Here is a 26,232-nt window from a genome sequence, read left to right on the forward strand (position 1 = left end):
GTGTGGTTCTTCGTGTATTTCTTGTAACGTTCAGCATTGGAATAAAGCCAGACAAGGCCGAAACTTGTTTTGCTTGCTCTGTCATTTCTGTAATGGTTTGTGATGAAGTGGGAGGCTTGACTTAGGCTGTCAGCATCTGCGTAGCCAGAGTGGCCCTTGGGTTTGTTTGGGAACGATGTTGGGTTATTGCAGGGTAAGTAAAACACAACACAGAGAGAAACGTAAACACTCCGGATGATCAGTTTCTTGCACTTTCTGTGTGTTACATTTTCTTAGCTTCAATTTCTAGACGCCGTGAATGCATTCCAAATTTCACAGCTGTTTTTTCTGCTGCAGCAGTTAGTAACAACACAGACTGATAGGCAAGTTGGTATGACATAATAAGGCAAAAACAGCAGACCTGCATAAGGAAGATGCTGCGTGTTGTCTCATCTTCCTTCATCCTTGTGCAGGGTGCACTGTTTTACCCTTATTAGTAAAAGTATGTTGTACAGGGACGTTGGATGCCATGCATGCCGTAATGCGCTGCATTAACATTTGTAGCTAGAAGGGTTTCTTTTTGACATTAGCATTGTATAAGTGAATATAATTTGTGCGCATACATGAATAGCATGCTGGCTTGGCCTTATGTAGGCCACTGCATCATTACGAAGTGTATGAGGTGTCACATTAATTGCGCGCCTGCTTTTACTGCACGTTGCCAGTTTTGAGGGGAAAATCTGTTTTGTGTGGAGTCAGCAGTGACTAGGCAAGCGACCTTTAAATGCAAATAAACTTGCTCCATAGATGGGAGCTCTGTGGGGCAATGGACACACACACAAAAAAAGAGTAGCCATGACCTTTCAATATAAAGTTAAGAAGCAGCATAAACCAAACATCAACACGCCATGCATGTGACATGCTTCTCTGCATACAGTGAAGAGCTTAAAAATGCATGAAATGTAAACATGGCTTGTCTGCTTATATTTGGTTGTTCCTTTTAGAGGGAAGCATTTTCACAAATTTTTCTCTGGTTTATGGCAAACGTCTAAAGGAGTGTGGGATTTCAGTAAGGAAACATTTACAGTTGGCCACATAAGTTTGAAGTATTCAAATTAGAAGGTCTGAAAAAGCTCTGTGCCTTTTCTTTCTAGCTGCATTCTAATTTTCATTCTTCGCTTGCCATGCTGCTGAATGGGTGGGTCTGCTGGTTCCTGAATTACTGTTTTTGTAATGTGCACAGTCAGAACATATGTATATCACGAGTATGAGGCAACATATTTAAAAGCACAATGTGAAAAGAGCTTGTGGATACATTTTTGAAGGTTGGCAGCTCAGTTCGCTGATATGTTTAGGTGCTTTTTATATTGTCAAGGCCCAGTAGGTATTAAAGGAGTAGAGACAACAAAATTTTAGTTCTTTCTTTCGGTTAGAATGATGCGCAGTACTTTAGAAAGACTAGACAGCTGCATGGATTGTGACAAGAGGCAATATATTTATAATTGCATTTTTTCTCTTGCACTGCTTTAGCTTAAACAACCGAACGACGACTGTGATGTCAGGGATGTGTTCAGGTCATGTGAGGCATACAAAGACAGCAGTATTGTTGCAGCTTTGTTCATTGTTATTTGCATCAACTCGTACACAAACCTGTCTAAGAGTTGGAGTCACATAAAGTGAACAGGCAGCGATTATATCTCTCTTTGCATGCCTCATGTGACCTGAACATGTATCTGACTTCAGAGCAGTCATTCGGCTGTTAAAAACCGAAACCAGATGACACGAGAAAAAAAATTAAATTGTAAATTATTTAGCTGACAAAGTTAAAATCCACATGGTGGCTTGTGTATAGCATTGCCTAGTGCATCACTGTAAAGAGAAATGTGCATCCAAAAATTTGGTTTCTCTACTCCATTAAAGATGTAGCCCATGAAATGTTTGTGGCAGACCTTTGAGTTCATCATTCTTTTATGAGTTGTGAAACTGGCTCACTAGAGTGTAGCATATCAGGAGTCAGAGTGTTACTGGAGTACTCTGACCTCATGGTGATTAAAATAGAAGAAAACTAGTTGAGTCCACAAAGAATGAGGTGCTCCTTTCAGAAGCAGAGCTGCTGTGAAGAATGTTCTATGAAAAGACAACCATCAGCTCTTTGCTACATTTCAGGTTATTATTTTCTTGAAGACCTAGTAATGGGTATTACAGAAATGATAAGAGGTATGTTACAGAAATAATTGGTACCTGCATATTAGCACGACAAGGGGTGACTAATAGAATTTTTGTAAGGGTCTATAGAATTTTGCCTCCGTCGAAATGCGACCGCCACAGCCGGGATCGAACCCACGTCTTTCAGGTCAGCAGCCAAGCACCATAACCTCTGAGGCACTGCGGCGGCCAGTGATTTTCTATTACTGGCCCTCGGTACGGTGGGTTCACGGTTTTGCGGTAGAAATGTTATTGGTGTATGCCTGTTGTGCATATATTGGCTGAATATTTTTGTTCAAATTAGTGCAAAATTTGTGAGTTCTTTTTTCTCTTAGAATCCACAATTCATACTGTGGCAGGTGTTACACTTGTATGACACCTTGATAAAACTAGCCAAAAATTATCAGGTCGGCCTGTGGTGGAACCACGACGGGGACTATGTGAAGTGGACTATGGACAATCACTTCACCAGCAGCCTATGCGAGTACCTCGCCGAAACTGGTCTCCACTCCTTCTTCTAACTTTCTGTAACCTACATTCCACTCCCCCTTTTCTCAACTTATGCCTCACGGCAGACTACTCGAATAAAAAAAAAAAAGTGTGTACCAAACCAAGAAGGGCATGGGACAATTATAGTAATTTAGATGGAGTGGGGAAGTTGTCTATCGTTAATTTTTAGATTGCAGATATAGTAAAAGTAGATGATACCTAGGCAACATGTAAGACATAAAGCAGAGACCTGGACTTTTGGTTGCTTATAATGTGGTCAGCCGTTGCCCCGCCGCAATAGCTGAGTGGTTAGGGTGCCCGCTGCTGTTCCCAAGGACGGGTTCGATCCCAGTTGCGGCAGCTGCCTATCAGTGGAGGCGAAATGCGAGGCGCCTGTGTACTGAGTGACATCAGTGCTCGATAAAGAGCCTCATGTGGTCAAAATTAATCCGTAGCGCTGCACTATGGCGTTCCTCATAACCCATGTTGCCTTCGGACGTTAAACCCCATATTCTATACCATACCATAACTTTGACGTGTTCTGTGTGCTTTACCATTTAAGCTGCAGTAATTGCTGAGCACTTGTTGAGTTTTCATGAGTATTTTTATGTGCAAATGCACAATGTGTGACGGGGTGCATATCGACAATTACGTACGCATGGCACTCATGCTAAGACTGGCGTGCATGTGAATATTCGTGTCCATCGTGTAAATAAACGGAAGTTGCATAAATAGTGAACTAAATGTAGTGTCAAAATGTCTGTGAAGAAAAAATTCTCATGTTTGCATGTGCTGTTGAGTCATTTTGATTGTAATGGCAAGCGTGGTTACGTTCAAGATTGCAGCAATATCTCGGCACATTATGATTTTGAATGGTAAAATTTTGTCTGTCTTGCATCCGTTGCAGTTTCAAGTAAGGTGGACGCACACAGTTTCAGCATTGCTGCCAACATGATTTGTGTGAATGGCTTTATTGTACACTGTTGGGAGTAACGCTTCTAGTCCATCCGAAGTGCTCTGATGAAAAATACCTTTTATAATGGTACTTGTGGTTTCATGTCATTAAAACTACACTCAAATAATAAATAATGTGAGTTTGAGCTGCATAAGTGAAAGTTATGTGACCGCTTTGTTCATGACAGTACATTTGGTTCGGTTCAATCCGCTACAATGATAGAAGACCGTTCTGCTTTGAAACAGCAAATTGACATGCATTCAATTAATAAGCTTGGGATGAGCAACAAGAGAGAAAGCGTACATATTGTTGACGATGCAATGTTGACCCTTAAGTGCCCCTGTTACGTTTTCAGTTTTGTTGCCTTAAATTTCTTATGGTCGCACTGAGCTACCCGATTTAGAAAACTGCCAAAAAATAGTCGCACGTCCTAGCTTTAGTCAAAACCAAGGAGAAGAAAACATGCATATTTATATTTTCGTTTTATTTTTATGAATCAATTTTGTTGGCGTTTCCTTTGAATGAGTGTGTTGATTTTCGTCAACTGCATAAATGACTTTCTTATTTATGTTGCAATTTTTAACGTTTAATGCTTTTTTTTTCTAGTTTATTGCTGGTTTCGGCTATTTATATTTACTTTTCTTTGAGGGAACGCGCGATGATGATGATGCTAGCGCTCTTACAGCGCCCCCTACAGTCAGTTAGCAAATAAGAAAAAAAAAACAACATGGCGGTTGTTTACGTACGTTCGAATCGCGGTCGGCGGCTGTTGCGAGTGAAGTATTCGTCGGTGTCTCGTCTTTGTGGCGTGTGTAGTTCTTTAAATTTGCCCCTTTTTTGTTTGTGACCAGTAGACCGCCTATGGAATGCGTGTTTACCTCCCATGCGTCCCTAAAGGTGAGTGAGCAGGACGCAAGCCCGCGCCGTCCAGTACTGGCGTCCCTGATCTGGGTGTTTCCAGCTCATTCTGGAAAATATCTGTGCATATAACTCTTGTTATAATCATCACGATGCAGTGCGTGGGCTGTGATATGTCGTCACATTGACTTTCTCGTGATGCAAGGGTTGGAGAACATTGCAGCATGTCGTTTCCAGCCCGCCTTCGATCCTTCAAGACTGATCTGGACACCGAATAGTGACAGTACCAGTTGACGACTGTTGTGGGTGCGAGGTGGCGTAGATCTGCTAGATCACAGAGAGAAGCAATTGCCGGCAGAATAATCGCAAGACTAACCCATCTGTATCTCGCAACCACCTCAGTGGACTGAAAAATGCTCGGGACAGAGCGAAGCAATAAAGCTGCACGGTGCGAACGCTATAGATACGTTGCTTACGTCTCATGTAGTACCTATCTGAATTAAATGTTCTGGAATGCACTGGCAGTGTGTACTTCTGCTCTTGAGACCGAGTCGTCCTTCATGGCGCAGAAAGAGTGCACTGAACGCATGTGCATACGCTGGGCGGCGCACCTTAAAAATAAAATTGTTTCCATGTTCACTGCAGGTTTTCAAAGGCACATGAGTTCTAAGGTAATCCTCTGAGTTCTCGTTCTGCTGGTATAGTCATATTTGGTCTTTGCAATCAATGACTCTGTGCCCACATACTGTCAAAAAGCAAGATTTGTCAGATCTTTCTCAGCCAGAGATGATGTGCTGGCATGCATAAATTGATATATAGCATCGTAATAGTGTGACACTGAACACTTTATTAAGATGTAATAGCAAGTAATTTCGATGTTTGTGTAAGCCAGTGTATTTGCCTTCATTGAAAAAGATATTCAAGAAAGTGTTTTGGTGTTCGTATGAGGCGGGACAGAACTTGTCTATACAAAGTATGTGATAGCCAAGTGCTCAGGGCCAAATGTCACCTATCACTGCCTCTCGCTGGGGCAGGTGGCTCTCTGGAATTCTTTACTTCAGCATACTGCAAAACTAAAATATGTGAAGAGCTGCGCTCAAATTTCGCTTTACCGACTGTAGTTATTGGCTGTTGATTTTTTTTTTTTGCACGTGGTTTACTGCTGATACAATAACACACATGGCTCAGTCTGTGCATTGTAATGCGTGCTACTTACTGCATGCAATGCTTCAAAAGCAAGGGTTTGGGCAAGTTGTTTGTTCTAGTTAAGGTTGGTCGCCGAACAGAAAGGGACGACACGGGAACCAGACACACAGCACCGACTGTCGAGATTTCTGTCAGTGCTGTGTGTCCGGTTCTCATGTTCATGCTGTCTTTATTTCTTTGCAATGTGACCAACCTTAGCTTCAAAAGCAGTCTTCGCACTATGTATAGGGAGGGTGCACATGCACTGCTGATTGCAACCAGCCACATTGACATGCTGCACAGAGAGGGCCTGGTAATAAGCGTGTCCATTTTGTGCTCGTGTCTGTGTATGGCACCTGGTGCTAACTGCTCGCTATACTACACATTTCAATTTAGGTGCCAAATGTACTTCCTTGTGATGCAGTGTGTGCACACCAGGGAATGATCTCGCATTTTGCATGGTACAGCGAGTACTCTTTTCCTTAACATGTAACAAACTGTAGCTGTCTTTCAAAAATATCATTTTAGTGCATCAGCATCAGAACCCCCCATGTTGGAATAATCCGTCGGTCTGAAGCCTCAGGTGACAGAGTGGAGGGAGTGAAATCCACCTTCACGAAATTGCAGGGAAGAGGGAAGAAGAGAGGGCGGGAGGAGGCGGTTGGCAAGCGGTTGCAAATCTGAGTCGAAGGGTGGAGTGGATGTGTCAGTGATGGATGGGATTTCATCGGGTGAGTGGAGTGGGGGTGTCACGTAGTGATTGATGGTACCCATTCGTACAGTCTTACCCTGTCAGTGGCTGCTCGGTCCGGCAGGAACATAATGCTAACTTTGGCTTACGAGGTTTAACGTCCTAAAGCGACTCAGGCTATGAGGGACGCCACAGTGGAGGGATCCAGTAATTTCGACCAACAGTGGCCCTTAACGTGCTCCGACATCGCACAGCATCTGGGCCTGTTGTGTGTCACCATCGGAATACAACTGCCGCAGGCGGGGTCATACCAGCGTCTAATGGAATTTGTTTAATTTTGTCGTTACACTCACAGTAAGATTAGTCTTTCCCAAGTACAAGTTGTATTTAATGTCAGAGTCCAAGGAAGGGCAGCTTTCCAAAGCCACAGCTGGGCTTGTACAGCGTAATTAAGCAGCATTAACATCCTTTAGAATCTATTAACGTGTTTGTACTATGATTACACAATGGACACAGTATTTATCAAGGCAAACAATGGCAGCGTATATATGCCTGCAAATGTTTAAATCAAGAATAGTATCTGCTAGCTTATTAAAAATATATCATTTATAAAATGACCGTCCAACTTCTCAGAAGTACCAAATCTGTGGAGAAATACAAATTGCAGATTGCCAGTATGCCTAGGAAAATACATTTTGACTGTCAAAAAAGGATTAGGAGCACTTTATTATTAACTACGCGAGGATTGTGGAAAGATGGGTCGGGTCACACCCAATAGTGCAAAACATGAACCCTTGGAAAAGATGCGAAGTTGTGGCGCCTATGCACTCATATGCTGTGCATAATGGGCTGCCTTGCATTACCATAACCTGTCCAGGTAGACTGCCACAAGTCAATAAAAATCTCCGATATATACAACCACAGTTTTCAGTTAGGTAGACATTTTATTTGTGACATTCTTAATCTAGCTGGCAGGCTATCAACAGCCCGAGGTGAATGTGACGTGCAGGATGAAACGGGTGCCATATGTGGATACTGGAGTAAATGTGATGTGATGAGCCTTGGGAGCATTCCTCTTCACATGGCGCCAGGCAGTCTTGCGGCCACATAATACAGCTGACAGTGCTTCATTCTGTAACCTGTAATACTGCAGTTACTTGCATCATGGATGCAGTTTCTTGTGGGAAAAAATTAAAATGGTAAGTTTGGTGCATTTATTACATGGTGTAAAACATGGTGTGGTCAGTTGAACTTTCCCCAGATTTTGATGATTGATGTAGGGAAAGCATTTATTATGCAAATGCATCCATTAATTAAGTAAATATGGTGTACAAAAACGTGGAATGGAAACAGAAATCAGCACCTGCAGGATTGAAACAAATTCCTAACAACTTTGGCGCAGCACCATACCCATGACTGCCAAGCCACATTTTAGCCCCTAGCCTTTCACTCTACACTGTCCTTAATCTGTTCATTCCCAATGGGCCAGACATGAGGCCGTATGGCACTCGGGTATCCGTATCTGCCTATATGGACATGCCACGTTGTCTACTACACAGCTTTTTAAACACTTGTAGCAACAGTGTCAGTTTTCTCAGAAGCATGAAACTTTGTTACGATTAGTTTTATGACACACCCAGCACATTAAAGGGGTGGAGACACCAAATTTTGAAGCTATAAAAAGCCTGCTATGGGATTCCTATGTATGCAAGGGCACTCAAGGCCAGGTGTTGGACGCAACAAACGTTTAAAAAATATTTTAATTCGGTTCCAAAGATTACCTAATAGCTCACTCTCACAATCTAGACCCATCGCTAGCGCCATCAACCATGACGTCACAAGGGGTGCAGAAAAATTAAAGTTTTAGTGACGTCATACCAAAATACAGTGACGTACGATGAGCGGGGCACAGCCGCGTGAGCGCAGTCGACGCACCAGCTAGCCGCGTTTGCTGCTAACCGCCACTCGCTCGGTTTGCGGCGCGCCGTTGCGAACAGCGTCGCAACGTCCGATTGCAGCTCGTTGCCTGCGTCCGGCCTGCTAGATGTCAACGGCGGGCCGCTCGCGGCAACAACGACGGGAAGCGGCAGCGTCATGATGACATAGGGCGCACTCCTTGGAGCATGCCTTGGAGCCGGGCGGTCTGCGCCAGTCTTCGTGCCGAACGCCGGCATCTGAAGAACGCGATAGTATTGTTTGTTCACGTTCATAGCAAACCCTGGGATATATGAATATCAAAAATGCATCGTTTCTGACGATCGTTGGCAAATACCGAGTTCCTGGTAGAAGTGATGACTGCGATGCAAGCAAATTTCATCAGCCGGTTTTGTGCTGCTGCTACCTGGTGCGGATCGCCTGCCGTCTGCTAGCTCTGTTGCTGAAGACGTCGTGGAAATCGAACATATCTTTTATTATGGGACGAGTTCACAGTAAAGGGGTGCCGAGCGGAGCACGTTTCTGAGCGCTGGCCAGTCCCGAAGCGCCCTCAGCTGCGGAGTCGATATGCGAAAGCAGCTAGGCATAGCGACGACTAGGGCAGTCTGGGACCAGCGCGCAGGTCGTCGGCCGGCGTTGCCGCAGGCAGTGTCGCTGCCGAAAGATCCACTTTTAGCACAGTCATGCTGTCGTATCTCGAATCTAGAAAGCATCCTTTCTGGTAGCATGGCTGTTTTGTATTTTCTTGTGCGGATGTGAAGTACGCCGAGTCTGCCGGCCGGTAGGTCAGCCTGGATACCGTCTGCCGATGTCATAAAAGCGAGCTAAAGAGTGTTCTTGACGTAAATAATAAACCATGGGACAAGAAATGTGAAAAAAAGTGTCATTTTTGAGGATCGCTGACCAATATACTGAGCTGCTGGTAAAGGTAACAACTGTGATATGAGCAATTTTCTCACAACCGCGCCTAGCAGCTGCCGCTGGCGCGACGTTGGGGTCCGGCTCGCCTGGCGCCCGCTAGCTCCGCTGCCGAAGGCGTCGAGGAGATTGACCATACTATTATTTTATTGTGAGATGATTCTGTTAACACTACAGCTATTTGTGAAAAGTAGGCCTTTTATTATAGCGCAGACGACTTCCGAAGCGCCGGCCGCTTGCTAAACAGGCTATAGGCCTAGCGACGACCACGGCAGCCAGGCAGCAGCAGAGCTCGTCGCCCGGAGCGCCCGCGAGCGGTGCCGTTGCCGAAAGCTCCCAACATAAGCAGACATGCTTTGTCGCTGCTCGAGTATAGCTGGCAGTTCTGATAACAAGGCGATCTCGTCTTTTATTGTGATATTTGTACACCATCCCAAGCAGCGCTCAGGTACTGCTGCACGGCAGCGAAGTGTGACACCGGTTGTGGGCGCAGCTTCGGTAGAGCGGCTCAGCGATGCTTACTGGCATTTTGCAAAGTGTTTCGCATCCTCACGCGAATCCGCGAAGGCGATATTAGCGTGCGAACAAAAAAAAAAGTCGATTTCCTCACTCATTGGAATCAGATCTGTCAGAATCCGAGTTGCTGAGACTAGACGTGCAGTAGTTTGTTTTCATGCGCTGGTCAGCACAAGTGTGGGTGGGGAAAGCAGACGATGCAGCAGTAGGTGCGTCACTACTTTTGTGGGCCCACGTGACCAAGCGAAGCAGTTGATCTTCCCCCTCTGTGACGTCACTGTACAACTCGGCGTTCCAAAACCGAAACCGAAAATCGTTCACCTAAAAATGCTATAATAAATTATTCACTGTGAATATATGAATCTTTGGGTGTGTATCATGCTTCCTGGAGCCATAAGAAACGTTTGAAACTAAGAACGCGCGAACGACAAATTTGGTGTCTCCACCCCTTTAACAGGCATTCTAGCCAAATTATAATTTCGTTGCAGTTGGGCTTTGAAGCATTTTTCATTAATGAGTAAAAAGGAAATGACATTAACTGGGCACTATATGTTTCATCTAAGCTGCCTTCTCGACAAATAGGGGCATTTTAGAATTTCTAGGCAACAAAGTTGGCACAGTGTTCCCATCTCACAACAGAAGGCTCATTGCTTGGAAGGCTGGTGGAGAGACACTGTGTAAGAGCCAAGCAAGTTCATTTATGAAGTGCTTTATCATGTGAGGGAAGGCTATTCACGGCTGTTTACCATGGCAATATAAGTTCGTGTCACAAATTGCACCAGCAATGTTCTGAAAAATGAGTAATACTGTTTTTCTGTTGCAGCAGTATTCTCTTTGCAAAATAAGATGAATAGTAGTTTTGCGCTGCAGCTTTCAGTGTGCAAGATGACAGCTACGGCTTAGCCTTTTGTCAAGAATACTTTTTCTCATATGCATTGCAGAACTGTGGAACCACATATTGTCAACTGTCCTAAAAGGCAAGGTGTGTTGCTGGGCGAGTTGGTCGGGGTACATCTTGAGAAAAACAGCACTTGCAGACAAAGGAAACGAGAAGGACACACAACTGCGCTGTTTTTTTTTGTGTGTGTCCTTGTTCTGGTCCTTTGTCTGCAAGCGCTGTTTTTCTCAAGATGTCCTAAAAGGGCGGTGCACTGTGACAGCACGACGCAACAAAGAGGAATGCAGCATGGAGCGACACTTCATACTAATTTTATTGAAGAGCGCATGCCTCTATGAGTGCATCACATGCAGACAAAATGAAATCAAGCAGGGATGACGAAGAAATAAAATTATAGTGAATGCAAGGCAGGTATGAACAAGAAAATGAGTGCACTAATTTCCCAAAGATGAAAAATGTTTGCCAATTGTCAGAAGTTCTCTGTTGAGCAGTGCCAGAGAGGGCGTACTCACACAAGCAGATTCTGAGTAGGGAATGAGGGGCCTGAAATATCTCAATTTCTTAATTGTCGGGTTTAACATTCGGGAGCGGCACATGGGCTATGAGGGACACCATAATGGAGGTCTCTGGATTAATTTACACCACCTGGGGCCCTTTAATGCACGCTGACTTTGCACAGCACATGGCCATCTTTGTATTTTGCCTCCACTGAAATGTGGCCGCTATGGCCGGATCAAACACACAGCCTTCGTGTAAGCAGTCTAAGAACGCCAGAGCCACTGAGGCGCCGTGGCGGGATGAGTTCTCCATTCCTAGGAGGAAAGTTTCGGGAAAAAGGAATGACTAGAAAAGAAATACCAGAGGCCTGTAGTGCACCCTCAATGGTGCTGCTTGATATGGGAGATGATGGCGCACCTTTCTCATGACCATGTGGGCTTCAAGAAAATTAGCAAATGGCACTCCTCTTCCCTGCTGTGTCTTGAGCTTACTATGCTAAAGCACGAAAAAAGAGATAATGTATTTGTCAAAAAACTTGCGCGTCAATTTGGTTTAAATGTTTACTCTTTGTTATGACAACCTGCTTCGTGATAAAGAGAAGGGGGCGGGGGTACAGTCTCCTGAGCATGCGCTGAATAGAAGTGTAAAAATCTGTTATGTGTGCATTAAAACGTCAGTTGAAGTCTAGCGTGCTGTCCCGTCGGTTCCTTTTGTCGCTGTCCTTGTGCTTTCCACGCTAGTTGCAATGTCGCAGTCACTAACGAATTCACACCAACTAGCCCAACTGTCTTCCATGATTTAGTTTAGGACGGTGCATTTGTGAAGTACCTGGCGAATCTATGCCGCTCGGAAGTATTCTCTAATTGGGATCCAGAAAACCTCGCATCAAATCATTTGCAGCTTGCGGTGACTGCAGACTCAACCACCAAAAACAAAGGCTGCAGCAGCTTAGCCTGCGTGCTAATTTACAACTTATTTTGTGGCATATACGTGTATTTTTGGGCAGTGAAACTGGCTTTTTAAACCTACCTTTCTCCTTCGCACAAAGAACGAGAGCCGTCTCCATCTCCAGCCTTCGATTCGTCAACAGCGGCAGCGCTAGGCCCATAGTTGATTGCGTATCATAGGATATTGCAAGCTCTCAGAAGATGGAGACGCACAAAGATGGACGCACCAGCGCCTTGTGTGTTCATCTTTGTGTCTTCGTCTTTAGCGCCCTTTTACGGTCTTATAAAATCGTCAACCATAAACCCTTGCTGTGCATCCCAAAATGTCTTTTGCCATACTCGGTGGTGTTCCATGAGCGAAGTGATGCACACTAATGTTACCAAGTAAGTAGTCAGGAGCAAAGTGCGAGTCTTTGTGCAGGAACTCTGCCTCGAAGACATGATCGAAAGGTTTGGCGTCATCGCGTTCGACTGTACTGAATCACAGACTTTGGACGACGCTAATGACAAGCTTGAGGTCGCTTCTGCTGCTATGAGTGCATCAATTTCTTATCCGATGATATTCTTTTATCTCAAGTTCCCCGGCGGCGAAGGTTGTCCAAAAGAAAAGGCAATCCCTTGAAGAGGGAAACCGCGAAGTAAAATCGGAGTCTATTACTGCCAGCAAGAGTAAGTAATGGTTTTCCGCAGACTAGGGCAGGCACGTAGCCAGCAGTATTTTTCGAGAGGGGCCCAAGTTAACGTTTCGTATCGAAGGTGAGGGACGGGGGAGGGGATTTTAGGCTAAGACGCCGCTCCCCCCCCCCCCCCCCCCCCCCAACCCTTTGATGCATACCTGCACTATGGCACTAAATGTATAAGCCCAATACCATAGCACTTAATGTTTGCCCTTTGTCACTTCAAAATTGAGGTGCCAAGAGACGCATGAAAATGCGTCCCAATATGGATATTATACAGAACGGCGAAGAGTTCGTCGACAGTTAAAGGTTACCAGAGAAGTCTATATCCTCGTGATTGTACTGCAAGAATTCAGCCCCGAATTCAAAGAAACTACTTGGGACAGTCGTGATGTTTTATCATTCGATCTTGCTGTCACGTGTTTAAAACACGCATTACGTTTCCAACGCAACAAGCTCCTTGATACATGCAGCACAAGAGCTGCGCACCCGCCAGGCACCGCCACCGTCGAGGCTGCGTTCAGCTCCCCCGCGCGGCCAGTTCCTCGTCCCTGTCAGGAAGGCTCGCCCCGCGACTGCGAAGGGATGGCGTCTGCTAGCGGCTGCCGCTGTTCGTGGAGGCGGGATTCCGACCTATTCATTCATGAGGCTGAAAAATTCTTTCGAAGAGCGAACGTCAGGAAAGGAACGAAGCTTTTTGAAGCAGGCCATGTACACAATGTGAAACAGGTGGTGTCGTGCGACGGGAGCGTATCTAGCTCCCCGGTGCATTGCGCTGACAAGCATCACTGCGCCACTGAAAACGATCAGATCAACGCTAAGAAATATTTCTATCTAATACCTTTCACCTATCATGTAGCTATCTTCCCGTAGACAGCGTGTAGCCGCCAGCTGCAGTTGCAAGGCTACAAATTTAAACACGCTGCTGCCGTTGCCGTGCTTTTGGAGCGGTGTAAAACGCTCTGCAAAACGAGCCACCTGCAAGCCTGGGGTGTTCCTGCATTTAGAAAGGCTTACCCTGAACTTTCAAAGACGACCAGGCGGCATAGCATTAAAGGCAGTTAGAAAACTCCAGTTTCTGAGCGAACGGCACAAACCTGACTTCATAACATTCTCGTTTGCCGCACCTCCGGTGTTCGATGTGGAATACCCTGTCCAAACTACGTCTTGAAATGATGTACCAATCGCGTAATCTGCCGCTCATATTTTCTCTTTTTTCAGCAACTGCCAGGCCATTATCGCTACAACACGTGCGTCAGTATTTTGGTTATATGAAATGTCCAATGAACGATCTTTTGCAAGCAGAAGAGAATGCAAGCTGCGTCGAAGCGCCTGCGCGCACTGAAACTCCTGCGGGAAACAAAGCTTTTTTACTGGGATTCTGCAAAAAAGGGGTATCCTGGCTATATCATGCAGGATTCTTGCAGAAAGTTTGTGCTCAAAAAGCAGAATTTCATTGCAAGGTTTGTTTAATTTCTACGCATTTAGTACAAGTGCCCTGATTCTTCGACATTAGGATTTATGATTACTGTACAAAATTATCACCCAGTCGTTCAAACGTGGAGGCAAAGATTTATCTGGAGCATGTTGCCGTTGCCACTGAAAACGTGCCTTTACTGTCGAAAAAGACGCTGGACGACAAGGCGCAGTGGAAGTGAGCAAGGATTCCGCGCATAGCTGAAACTAATGTAAACGATTCTTTGCAGCGCAAAATTTGGGCTTCTTCCTAACGTGTGACTGCGGGCGAGTTTCGGCGTGGCTTTTTGAGCCCACATATTGTTTACAGCCATGCATGAGTCAAGTAAGCTTCTGCAAGGGTTTGACCACTGCTAGACCAGAAACCGCGCGTGCGTGTTGCCCGTCGCGAAGGGCGGGCAGTCTCCCAATGTCGCGTCGGAAACCCACAAAGCCTTGTCCCAGGCGAATTTATATACGCATTATTGCATTGTGTAACACAGCAGTGTGTCCTGCTGTTGTTATGTGCCATTTTTTGCTCGGTAAGGACGCCCAAAACTCGTGGTCCATTGAGTTCCTGGAAGGTCCCTGTCGTCGAAGCCGGCACCATTCTTGAGCGCGAAGCATTCCATGGGTTGCGCTGACGCTGATGCGTCAGCAGCACAAGAGATCGGCCAGTGCCCCTGTCATCTTAGCTTTTCTTTCCCCTTCATCTGAGAGGGAAAAATACCCCACTAACGAGGGGCCGAAACGGCGCTGCCCCGGAGGCAGGCGTGTCGGGACTCTACAGGTGTGGCGGCCACCTGGTGCTAAAGAAAAGGGGTACCTTCTGCTCTGTCCTCTCGGGGTCGCTCGGCGTACTCAGTCAAACCCACAAAACTGGATGTTCTAAATGTTTCAAGAAAAAAGCCACATTTGGAGCTGTCGGAATCGATGAATACTGCAGCAACACTATTACATATTTTTATTTCGATATCCTGATCCTGAACTCTAGTCAGCCAAGTTTTATGTGGCTTATTCCCGCGCTTTTTAGGTCCTTCATAATGACCGTAACTCTGTGCAGAAAATTATGATGGCTACTGAGGCTGCCTGACCTTTTTTTATTAGAAGCTTTTACCAATAGCCATTCTTAACTCTCGTTTTGTCTGCTATTACTAGGTAGTTAAACTTTTTAGGCCCTTTACACCACTGATCACTTTCCACATTTTTATTAAATCCTACAGAAAACATTTCCTATACCTCGTGTTTGGCGCATGATGGCCTTAGATGCCTATGTGCCATTAAACCGAAGGCAACACAACGCAGAAAATTGTGGTATGGATGTTCAGAGAAAATAGTTTACGGCAACGTGCGCAGATACTGATGGTTTCCAATTTTTATCATTTGACATATTTCATTTTTCCGTTTACCGTTATTTATTTGTTTCTTCATTTATACAGCTGTACTTCTGCAGTTGAATCTTTACCCGGCTGATTTTCATCTCGTCTCAATGTATGTCAGCTTAGCATGTGTTACTATCCATGCTCCTGTGGTTTCCGTTCAAAATTTACTAACGATTTTTAACTCTTAGTTACCTTGCTACCTTTTATTTTCCAACATCAACTTTTACCTCGTGCAGTTGCGCGGTCTCTGCTTGTGCCCTTCTTAGGTACGAGAAATATTACTGCTTGTTGCCGCAATAAATTAAATTTTTAACTCGGTCCTCACTTGTGAGAAACCGCACAGATTGAAATTCGATAAAAGGAATCCGGTTAATCACAGCGCTGCGCCCCGAACGTTGCGGATACTGTAGCTTCATCCATTCTTGAAACCGTCCTTTCGTTAAATGTTCAGCTAAGGTTCACATTGGCAAATTTAAAGCGGTACATTTATTTCATGAATGTTTCCACCGTTCAGTCGAATACCACAGAATTATGCGTTCCTTGAATTCCAGAAGGGTCATTAGGATGCTGAACAGTCAATCCATATAAAAAAGTTAAAGGTGCAGTGAAGAGGAATCTGAACTCGTCTTTTTGCCGCGGGAACTCGATCTATACGTTCCGGGCATTCTTAGAAACTTCGACTTATTGCCCTGTGTGGCCGATTTCTCTAATTAAATCGAATTAACGTTCGGCTCCCGCCTTTATTTTTTGAATTCTCCCCGTACGGTGGGCGGAGTCGACCAACGAGTGGAGTGCCTTACAGCCACCTCCGTGGAGGCTGAATAAATAGGTTTCCATGAATAAAGTTTCATTCGAAGATAATATAGCCGCAAAATGAGCCTGCAGAAATAAAAATACGCACGGACTATTTGCTACTACGGATTACTACGTATTACTCCGCCGATGGCAGAGCGACAAGCCGCGACGGGACTGGGTGAAAGACACTCCACGCGTTGGTCGACTCCGCCCACCGTACGGGGAGATAGCTAAAGTAGCGCCAATATTTAAATCTGGAAACAGAAACTCCGCTGAAATATACCCTCCAATATCTCTCACGTGCATCTGCTGCAAAATGCTGGAACATATAATTGCGTCTCATGTTTTCAGTCATCTTGAGCAGAATAAATTTTTTACGCTAATCAACACGTGTTTAGAAAGGGTCACTCCTGTGAAACACAATTATTAGTACTAACTGCTGATTTGCGTTTTAATATGAACGAAAACATTCAAACTGATCGTATGTTCCTTGACTTTGCCAAAGCGTTTGACCGCATAGTTTACTGCCGCATGATTTCGAAATTACCATCACTCCGTCAAGACTCGCTAACCTTAACACGGCTTCGCAATTTCCCCTTGCATCGCCAAAAGTTGATATTTTTTAATAATCTGTCCTCTGACCTTTCCCCGGTAGCTGCGGTGTACCGCAGTACATTGTGCTTTTTCTCTTATTATTTCTTATTCATATAAAGTATACCTAATAATAAAACTTCCAGTATGCGAACATTCGCCGATGATTGCATTATATACCGCCTTATTAGATCTACTAATGACCACCTGGCACTCTAAGCAGACATTCTTAATATTAACGACTGGTGCAACACATGGTTAGTGACTCTTAATATATCAAAGTGCAAAGTCATCTCCTTCACCCGTAAAAGTAACAAGTCTAGCTATACTTCTACCTTATTCAAAATGAACTACTCTCTCACGTAACACATTACAAATACCTTGGCGTTTCTTCAGATCTTTCATGGTCATTCCATATCTCATCCATATGCGCCGTCGCCTCCAAGTCATTAATCTCCGAAATCCACCATCTGATATTGGAAAACTAGCATACCTCACTTTTGTTCCTCCAGAACTTGAATTTGCTTCTTTCATTTGGTCGCCCGGTCACAACGACATGATCACCACGTAGAATCTATCCAAAACAGGGAAGCGCGATTCATTTCACGAAAATATAACGACCGTTCAAGCGTCACTCAGATTAAACCCGATCTTTCTCCACAATCACAAAGCACACGCCGCCACATCACTCTCCTAACAATATTTCACAAATATGTACACTTGAATAGAACAAGTTCATTTCACCTCGATGTCTCATCCCGCACGTTGAAAAGATTACGTAATGAGCCCAGTTTCGCAAGGATATATGCTGATACATTCGGTTTCAATTCATCCGCACTACCACGAGCCATGAGATTACGGATTGACATAACAGACAACATCGCTTCCACATCTAATCTAGATCCTTTCCATACCTAACTCATCACACATTTCACTGAAACCGTCATTTAGCACGCCTTCGTTCAAATCTTTGTTATCTCTTATTTTTTGTTCTTTACTTTGCTGCAACTGTCGTGCCATTTTGATGTTTTCTTACTTACGTTTCCTTTTCTTTTCACTCCTATATGCTTGCCTTAGTGGCGCTATACGCTACTCACTGTTACCACGTTCCGCCAGCACAATATCCTTTATTGCTGGCATTTATTTTGATCAGATGTTTTAGAGGAATAGCTTTCGTTTGTAGCAGCATGGCTGCGCTCGTGTGGATGTCAATGAGGATTTACTCCTTATTGGTATTTATTTTGTGTCGGGTATTTTTTCTGCTTTTATTTCCGCGTCTCTTCTTCTCTACTAATTTGTTGATATATTGTTTATCACGACTGTATGTTTCCCTGCTGTTTCCTTTGGTTATGAATGCAGAGTATAGTATTTTTACGCACTACTTACGCAATGCCCAATGGGCCTCTAAGGATTTCAAATAAATAATTAAATAAGCACAAGCGACGCCAAGGGAGCCTCTTGTCAATTCTGAGAACTAACGTTGTCTGCTTTTTGGAGGATTCGACCCAGGAGACTATAACTACGAAATTGGCAACATCCCGCATTTGCATCGTGGGGGAGCGGGAGGGCGACACGAATAACTTAATGTTTAACAGTGAGTTTCTCAAACACTGATAAAAAATTATAAATGCAATGTAGCTTCCATCTTTGAGCGAAGAGTGATGAAAAACAATTTGCTGTTGCAATTTTTTTCTTCTTTTATTACCATAACATCAATTAAATGCGTATGCGTATCAATTAAATGTTACGCATAAAGCAGAAAAAAAGTCACACAAACAGCGGTGATGTTCCTCAACAGAAATTAACTGTTTTTCAGGGAAGTGCGGGAGTAAGATATGCCTAAAAAGGAATCTTCACATGTTCTCGAGAAATTTTCTCGTTCTAACCGACTGGGTCACGTTGCTACACTGCTGAAAGGAGAAAGGGCTAAAAATGTCGATTTTCGGGCCTAATATGGGAAAGTTTTGGTTATGAAATGGAACATCACTGCTAACCGCAAAACAGAAGCATTAGAAGAGAGCTAAGCTTATGTAGGGAAACGTCGAAGCACTTTGAATAATTTTGGATACATGCTCAGAAGCATGAACAAACATCAGGGACTTCCAGAGGCTCTCTGGTAGAAATGATGCGTCCCGGATTCTCGCCTCGAGTGGATTAGACTCCGAAGATCCACCTTAGTTTGATCCGAATTATGTCCTCGCTCACATAGCCTTCATTCCTGAGTTGCCTCAGCCTAAGCGAAGGAAAACGAAAAAGGACTCCTATGGTCCGCAATTCGTCATCCCCTTTTGGAACTGACCCAGCTATTCTGCTTCCGTCCAATCTTTTTTCTTCTCCCGATGGATGTATGAAACTCAGCCCAAGTGCTCCTACGGATGGAGGCAGCCAAAGGTCATCGTTCCACAGCATCCGCACAGTCACTTGAAGCTGACAGGTTTGGTCGATATTTGTGAGCACAGCTAGAGTGGACACGGAGCAGCCTAGGAGCCGTAGCTCCTCGCATCTAAACTCAGCATAACCGTTATGCAGGTATTTATCTATCAGTGATTCGACCCCCGTTACAGACGACTCGCCGACAGCTATTATTCGTGGCTCTTCGGCTGTGAGCACGGGGTAGTCGCGCTTCGATGACGTCTGGCTATATTCTTGCGTTCCGGATTCTGGTCCGTCGACGGCAGCGGATAAGGACCCATTTCTCCGTTTTTCGACCCTCGCTGGTTCATATTCGGGTTCTGCGTCGGATGTCCCTGCGATGCTCGAAAGGTTGCCAGCTGCGTCGCTTTGTGCGGTCAGACTTTGCCTGTTTTCCTCATTAGGCGTGGTAGCTCTGGTGTTGTTCACTGTCGTTCTGTCATGGTCTCGCTTCATTAGTTCTTCCAGCAGTCGTCTCAGTGCCTGACTGAAGGTGTCCATAGTGTCAGAGATCTTCTGGAGTGCGTCGCTCTGTGTTGCGAGGTTCCTGGCCAGCTGCTCCACACACGCCTGTTCTTCAGAGACTCGGCCAGACGATCGCACAGACATGGAGTCGTGTCTGAAGCTGGTCTGGCTTCCGCATTCTGAAGGAGAAGGCGACAGGGCACAGCCCGACTTCAAATGCTCGCACACGTCGGTGCAGAGGACAGAAGCCGAGCACTTGGGACACCTCCATGAGTGGTGCCTACAGTCCTGTTGGTAATGGTGTATAATCTTCTCTGTAGGCACCACAGCCCCGCAACCATGTTCTGCATTCCAGCACTTCACCTGCGTATAAGAAATGTGCCAAGATAATAAACACTATACACTTTGTTCGAAATTATGCTTTCAGGACTTGTTCAAAACGAACGAAGAACCCTGCACACAAGACGTTTAAAAGCAAATCGATTACGCGACCAGGCCGGCAGAAAATGAGTGTATATTGCTCGTCGTAACATCACACTTAACTGTAATCAGCGAACCTTTAGCACTAAATTTAGCATGTCTACTTGTTTTGAAAGCTTAGCGGTGGCTAGATTAAAAAACTGTGCTTTGTGCAGAATTGTAGCACTCCGGTGTTCAAAGTTTATCGCTCCCAAATTTGCAATTAAATTCAAGCCAGTATGCATAAAAACGACAACCCATGCTCTGCAAGAACAAGGTTTGCATGCGCTATCAAGTAGTTGATCAGACTAACGAGTGCTTGGCTATTTTTCAAACCACTGCAGTAACCTTTTGTTGGCCATTGCAAACACCTTTTATTCACTCTTAACTTCACTTGAACCGCTGCCACCACCGCCTTGATCAAAGCCCTGGACTAGGGGACCCGACCACCCGGCTTCTGAAAATTAATCTATTCTAAATGAAAGTTTTCTCTCTCTCTGCGATGTGACGGAGCAGCACATCATACACGGGAAGCAAGGGTGTAATCGCACGCAGGTTGTGACGTCATGAACCGATCGGTTAGCCCTAAGTTTCCGGCTATGACGCTGGTCAACACGCCGCCTTTAACACTAGCGCGTTGAGAGACTACCGCCGCGCTATGCCACGCACACAATAGCCGCGTTTACATGAATGCGACAGCAGCGCATCATATTTCCTAGCGTAATTTGCTGAGCCGATGCGCTTCTGTTTGCACGTACCGCATCATGTCCGATGAGAGTGATCCTTTGCCCAGTTCTCGCGGCAGAGGGGCCAGTCACCCCCATCTTGAGCGAAGTCTGCTTTGTTCTTTTTTTTTCTGGGGGGGGGGGGGGGGTTTGTACAGCCACGACAGGGAGGAGAAGGGACGCTATTTCAATTCACAGCTGAAATCAGCTTGCCACTCTCAATCTACGCCCTACTGGTGCATTGATGCGACGCGCTTTCCTAGCGCATTATCACCGTTTACATGAATGCGATGGGTTAAAAAAATGGCCTGGCTTAGCTTATGGTTAAGCCTAGGATGCGAAGCATACCGTCGGCGGAGGCTGCGCGTCCGCAAGCGAGCGCACGAGTTGAGCCCCAGCTTTCACAGATAGATAGATAGATAGATACTTGAGGCCGTACCCTTTGTAACGGGCGGGCACCACTGAAGTGAGCACCCAGACCAAAATAACAAAAAAAATACGAGATGAAAGCGCACAAGAAAGGAGAAGAAACAAAAAAAAACGCAAAGTTCAAAGCAAGGAGTTCGCTCATCGACCGCGTTCACATCCGACTCTGCGGTTTCGCGCGGTTAGACACAGTGCGCCACCAAAGAGTCAGTCGACGCTTGGTTCGCACCACACCCTCGCTCTTGTGCTTAGAGTTGTCTCCCTCGTCGTCCACCGCAGGATCGTGAAAGCCGAGCGCCTGAGGGAATGTGGTGCCCTCTGTCGGCATCGGATGGAGTCTCTGGCACGACATCACCAGGTGTTCGATGGTCTCCTCCGCATCGCCACACGCTCGGCATAGTGCTGCCTGTGCTTCTGATGTTGCATCGAAGCGACGGCGGTACACCAGTGTCCGCAGCGCTCCGGCCCGGGCCTCAAACAGCAGTGTGCTACCCAGGCCGTTGTCAAAGATCTTTTCGGGTCCGATGCTGTTCTTGCACTCGCGGTACACAGCCAGTGTCGGTTTTTCCGCGAGCGCCTGCAGCCACTGCTTATTCTCCAGTTCTTGGACCCGTCTCCTTGCCTCCTGTTTCCACGCCGTTGCTGATTCGGCATTTATGGGTGCATGGAAAAGGCCATACTTGACTTCTATCCAGTGGAGGCGCTTCACCCATGTAGTGCGTAGGCATGTCGCACCGAGGTATTCAAAGACCCGCCTAGCCCATCGGTCGCGGCTCATGAACTGGAGTCGACCGCGGTACTCTAGCTTGCTGCATGCCTCCCTTGCCTCAAAACTAGACCATCCAAGGTCGCCTTGGATGGCTGCATTGGCCACCCGTCCATGACAACCGACTGCAGTGCGGCCGACCTCTGTTTGTCTGCGCTCTAGCCAATTCCTGGTGGCTGATGGGAGGCAGACCACCGCGTTGGCGAACGTGAGTCCTGGTACGTGCGCGAGCTTCCAGAGGTCGCGGACCATAGTGTACTGATGGCACCCCCACAGGCACCGACGTCTGAGGATGCATTGCGCTCGGAGTGCAGACTGACGGACCTTGGCCTCGTGCAGCCTGAACATGTCAGTCTCAGCGCACAAATTTATGCCCAGGTATTTGTACGATGTGTCGACTGTCAAGGGTTCTTCGTTCAACGTCAGCAACAGCCGATCAGTCGCCTCGCCCGCCAGCTGAACAACCATGCATTTTCGTTGGTTGAACTTGAGTCCAAGGCTTCGCAGCTCCACGGCACAAACGTCTAGCATTTTCTGCACATCCTGTGGTGTTTCTCCCATAATTACTATGTCATCAGCAAAGGCAAGACCCGGCAGTCGGCTGGAGTTGTCAATTCCTCTGGTGCTGTACTTAAGGCCGAATCCCAGGTTTGTCTGCAGAAGTGCCTTTTCCAGTCCGCACACATACAGCAGGTAGAGGAGGGGAGACAATGGGCATCCCTGCCGAAGCCCTTTGTGCACGCAGACCCGCTCCGATTGCACATCGCCAAATAAGGCAGTGACTGCATTTTCCCGGTACAACCTCTTTATCGTATCGAGGAGTGGAGGTGCCACCCCCAGAGTACCAAGGCGGTGGAAGAGAGCTTCGTGCGGAACGTTGTCATATGCCTTTTCGACATCCAGAAAGCAGCAGATGAGACTCCTGCCCTCCTTCCTGGCGATGTCTATACAGCTAGTGAGTACGAAGAGGTTGTCTTCTAGCCTCCTGCCCGGACGAAACCCATTCTGCAGCTCCGTTAAGACGTGCACTGATTCAGCCCATCCGCTGATCCAGGCTTTCAACACTTGCATGAAAACTCGGTACACCACGCTGGTGACCGTGAGTGCCCGGTAGTCGCCGATATGGGCAGCATTGCCGCCGTGCTTCAGCAGGAGCACCACCCTGCCATTGTGCCAGTCCTCGGGTATGTCTCCGCCGTTGATAATGGTGGTAAACAAATCGGCAAGCTGTTCCCTCGAGTTTGGACCGAGTAGCTTTAGTAGGCGAGCTGGTATTCCATCGGGTCCCGTGGCTGTGCAAGCGTCAGCGACCCTAGCGGAAGGAGCGGGGGTTAGGCCGCCGGTGGAGGCTGCGCGTCCGAGAGCTAGCGCACGAGTTGAGCCCAAGCTTTCACAGGTTTTGTGACGTCATATCACGTGGTGCGCCGATTTAGGTCAATTGGTAGCTACGCGGCCGCGCGCGGCGCAGCAAGGAAGAGCTCGGTTGTGCGGCTAGTATGCTTCGCATAAAAAGTTGATTCCATGCGCTGCTGTCGCATTCACGTTAACGCGGCAACAATGGGGCTACTTCTACTGAGTCGCTGTACGACAAGCGCGTCGGCTGCTGTTCGAGGCACCTGGTACCGGCGGCAATGTGCACGGCTTGCCGGAGCAAAGAGGATACATGCAGCGCTGCACATCCTACGACACTGCGCACAACTGTCGCCTCAACCGAGAGAGGGCACAACGCTGCCGCTGGCACTAGAGGGGCCTAGATTTAAGCGTTTGTTTTGCCTGGGCCGCTCATGGTTGAAAAGTCGCCATGAATTTGGTAGAAGTAAACTGAGCTGCAATGTTTAGCAGTAGGCCGTTGCTGGCAGTAAAAACAATCATCGCGGAGGCCAAGAGAAAACGTTTCTGATTAGCGGCGTTTACAACAGATGGCGCCACCCATCCACGTGACGAGTATTTTGTTCGTAGCTCGTTGAGGTAGCCCTTGTTGCAGCCGGCGCATTACTAGAAGCTGTGTCATTCAATGCAACAGCAGTTTGCCTAAAGTAAAGCAAGTTCGGCAGCCAGAAAGAAGCGGAGTGAGCCTTCACTTGCTCTGGCCAGTGCATCTGGTCCGCCTCCTGCATGCAAGAGGGTCGGCTTTCCCTCACAATTTGGACGCTTTGCCGCAACAAAGCAGACCTATGCGCAACTCCAGCTGCCGCTAGGATTGTCGCCGGCGGAAGACGATCAATGCAACGGCACCGTCTACGCCATCTATAAACGTTAGTCTACGCTACGAAAGCCCGGCTTTTCATGCGGTGGGCACTCGTACGACGCTAACAGGAGCCCGCGGCCCCTTTCGTAATTGGTTTCTTTTTTCAACCTCCTTCATTTTCTTAATTTTCCCCGGCTCTGGCGCAGTCCTGCTCCCACCCGATGCAAAGGCAACAGCCACACACACACACATCATCATCATCAGTAGACCAAGGAGATTTCATCCTTACAGAAGACTGACCGAGTGGTCAGCTCGGTCCATTCGTGTGCGCGTGCGTTTATGTGCGCGCGTACAGAGATGGGCCACTTTCTCAATTACTTTTATTTCTGTGCGCTGTTTTTTCCCTTCTCAATTTTCCTTCTCTTACCACCTGGAACGCCAAAACGTTGTCTGCCCACTACAAAGCGGCTATAGTAGAATCATCTTCTTTATCATCATCATCATACTCGCAGCCTTTTCCTGTTTTCCTGGATGACTTATAGGGGCCCACAGCATTGCTCTTCACCTTACTGGCGGTAAATTGTATTAATCATCGAACGGAAAACTCTTGTAGTAAAGCAGCGCAACGGCACAAGGCCAAGGGAAGAAGAGGACAAACACAGCGCTTTGTTTGTCCTCTTCTTCGCTTAGCCTTGTGCCGTTGCGCTGCTTCACTAGATATGTCGGACCAACTCGCCCACCAGTTCATGTTGGAAAACTCTTACAACAACGAAGGGTCAGTGCCATCTTCTCTTACCTCTCTTTTAACCATATCATCGAAGGAGGATTCCTTCCAGTCAACGTCGCCTTCCGGGCACCGGCGTCCGTCCAGAGGGCAGATACTAGCGCCATCGTTTGCGCACTGGTCGTAGCACGACTTGCACAACACGTGCATGCAGGGAAGAAGCGACATCCTCTTGGGAACCAGCCCACAGGCACTGCATACTCGATTCGGGGGTATCGGGGCGACGAATTCCAAGGGTCTCCGATCCAGTTGGCCGCAGAATCCGACCAGCGTGTGGACGTAACTTTCCATAGCGATGCTTTATGCGTTCGCTCGCCACTGCCGAGTCCCGACCGCTCAACGAGTCTGGCGTAGCCGAGGCGGCCAGGACATGTGTTCTCCAGCGGTCACACTTGCTCGCTTCACTCTCGCTCTCTTTCGCCCTCTATGCCGCCTTTTTTTTATGGTGACAGCAGTATTCTGCAAGAAAACCAAGAAGGAACGAGGGAAAGAGGGAATATGCTGGAAAGGAGAAGGAGGTGGGCGCAAGCCATGAGCACAAAAAAACGCTCACAAACGAACGAACACCAAAGGGAAAGGGTAGAGATCGAACAAGGAGGGCAAAAAAAAAAAACCTGAACAGCAGGAGCCACAGTGGGGGTTGAGCAGGGGTGGAGTAGAAACAGGGACAAATGCTGGGCGGGTATGGGGCGCGTACATGACAAAGAAAGTCTTCAAGCATTGCTTCCGCGAGAGTGAGGGGGACGAAAAGAGTAGTTACTGTGCGTCCTTGGTCAGTTTGGCGCTCGCAGAGATTAAGAGGGAGGAGGGGTTGTTCGCAGTATTTTCTGGAGGGCGCTTCCTTCGCCCATGGTCCTCCTTTGAAGGCCGACCGAGGCTTGCAAGCAAGACGGGTGCACCCTCTAACCACCATCTTTTTTCGGTCATTGACCCTGCCTACTGAGGGGCACGCAGAGGCATGCATCCATTCATCCTGCACACGCGCGACGCTCATGATACGTTCTCCAGACACGTTGAAACAGGGGGTGAGCTG

The 26,232-nt window shown here is 46.8% G+C and overlaps 1 protein-coding gene and 1 long non-coding RNA gene across 2 annotated transcripts; both read right to left on the bottom strand.

The window, feature by feature from the left end:
* Positions 1 to 7,286: 7,286 nt before the first annotated feature.
* Positions 7,287 to 8,009, bottom strand: LOC149329143 (uncharacterized). The gene is made up of 2 exons (XR_016285547.1): positions 7,584 to 8,009; positions 7,287 to 7,501 (listed from the first exon to the last, which is right to left on the bottom strand). It is a non-coding gene; the product is annotated as an uncharacterized LOC149329143 (long non-coding RNA).
* Positions 8,010 to 21,615: 13,606 nt separating this feature from the next.
* On the bottom strand, positions 21,616 to 23,523 carry LOC149329144 (uncharacterized). The gene has a single exon (XM_089559184.1). It carries the CDS (start codon positions 23,296 to 23,298, stop codon positions 21,616 to 21,618), a length of 1,683 nt encoding a protein of 560 aa, XP_089415310.1. The 5' UTR covers positions 23,299 to 23,523.
* Positions 23,524 to 26,232: the final 2,709 nt, after the last annotated feature.

The sequence above is a fragment of the Amblyomma mixtum genome, chromosome 9, assembly GCF_055824585.1.
Source record: "Amblyomma mixtum isolate Tamu chromosome 9, ASM5582458v1, whole genome shotgun sequence".
NCBI classification, from domain to species: domain Eukaryota; kingdom Metazoa; phylum Arthropoda; class Arachnida; order Ixodida; family Ixodidae; genus Amblyomma; species Amblyomma mixtum.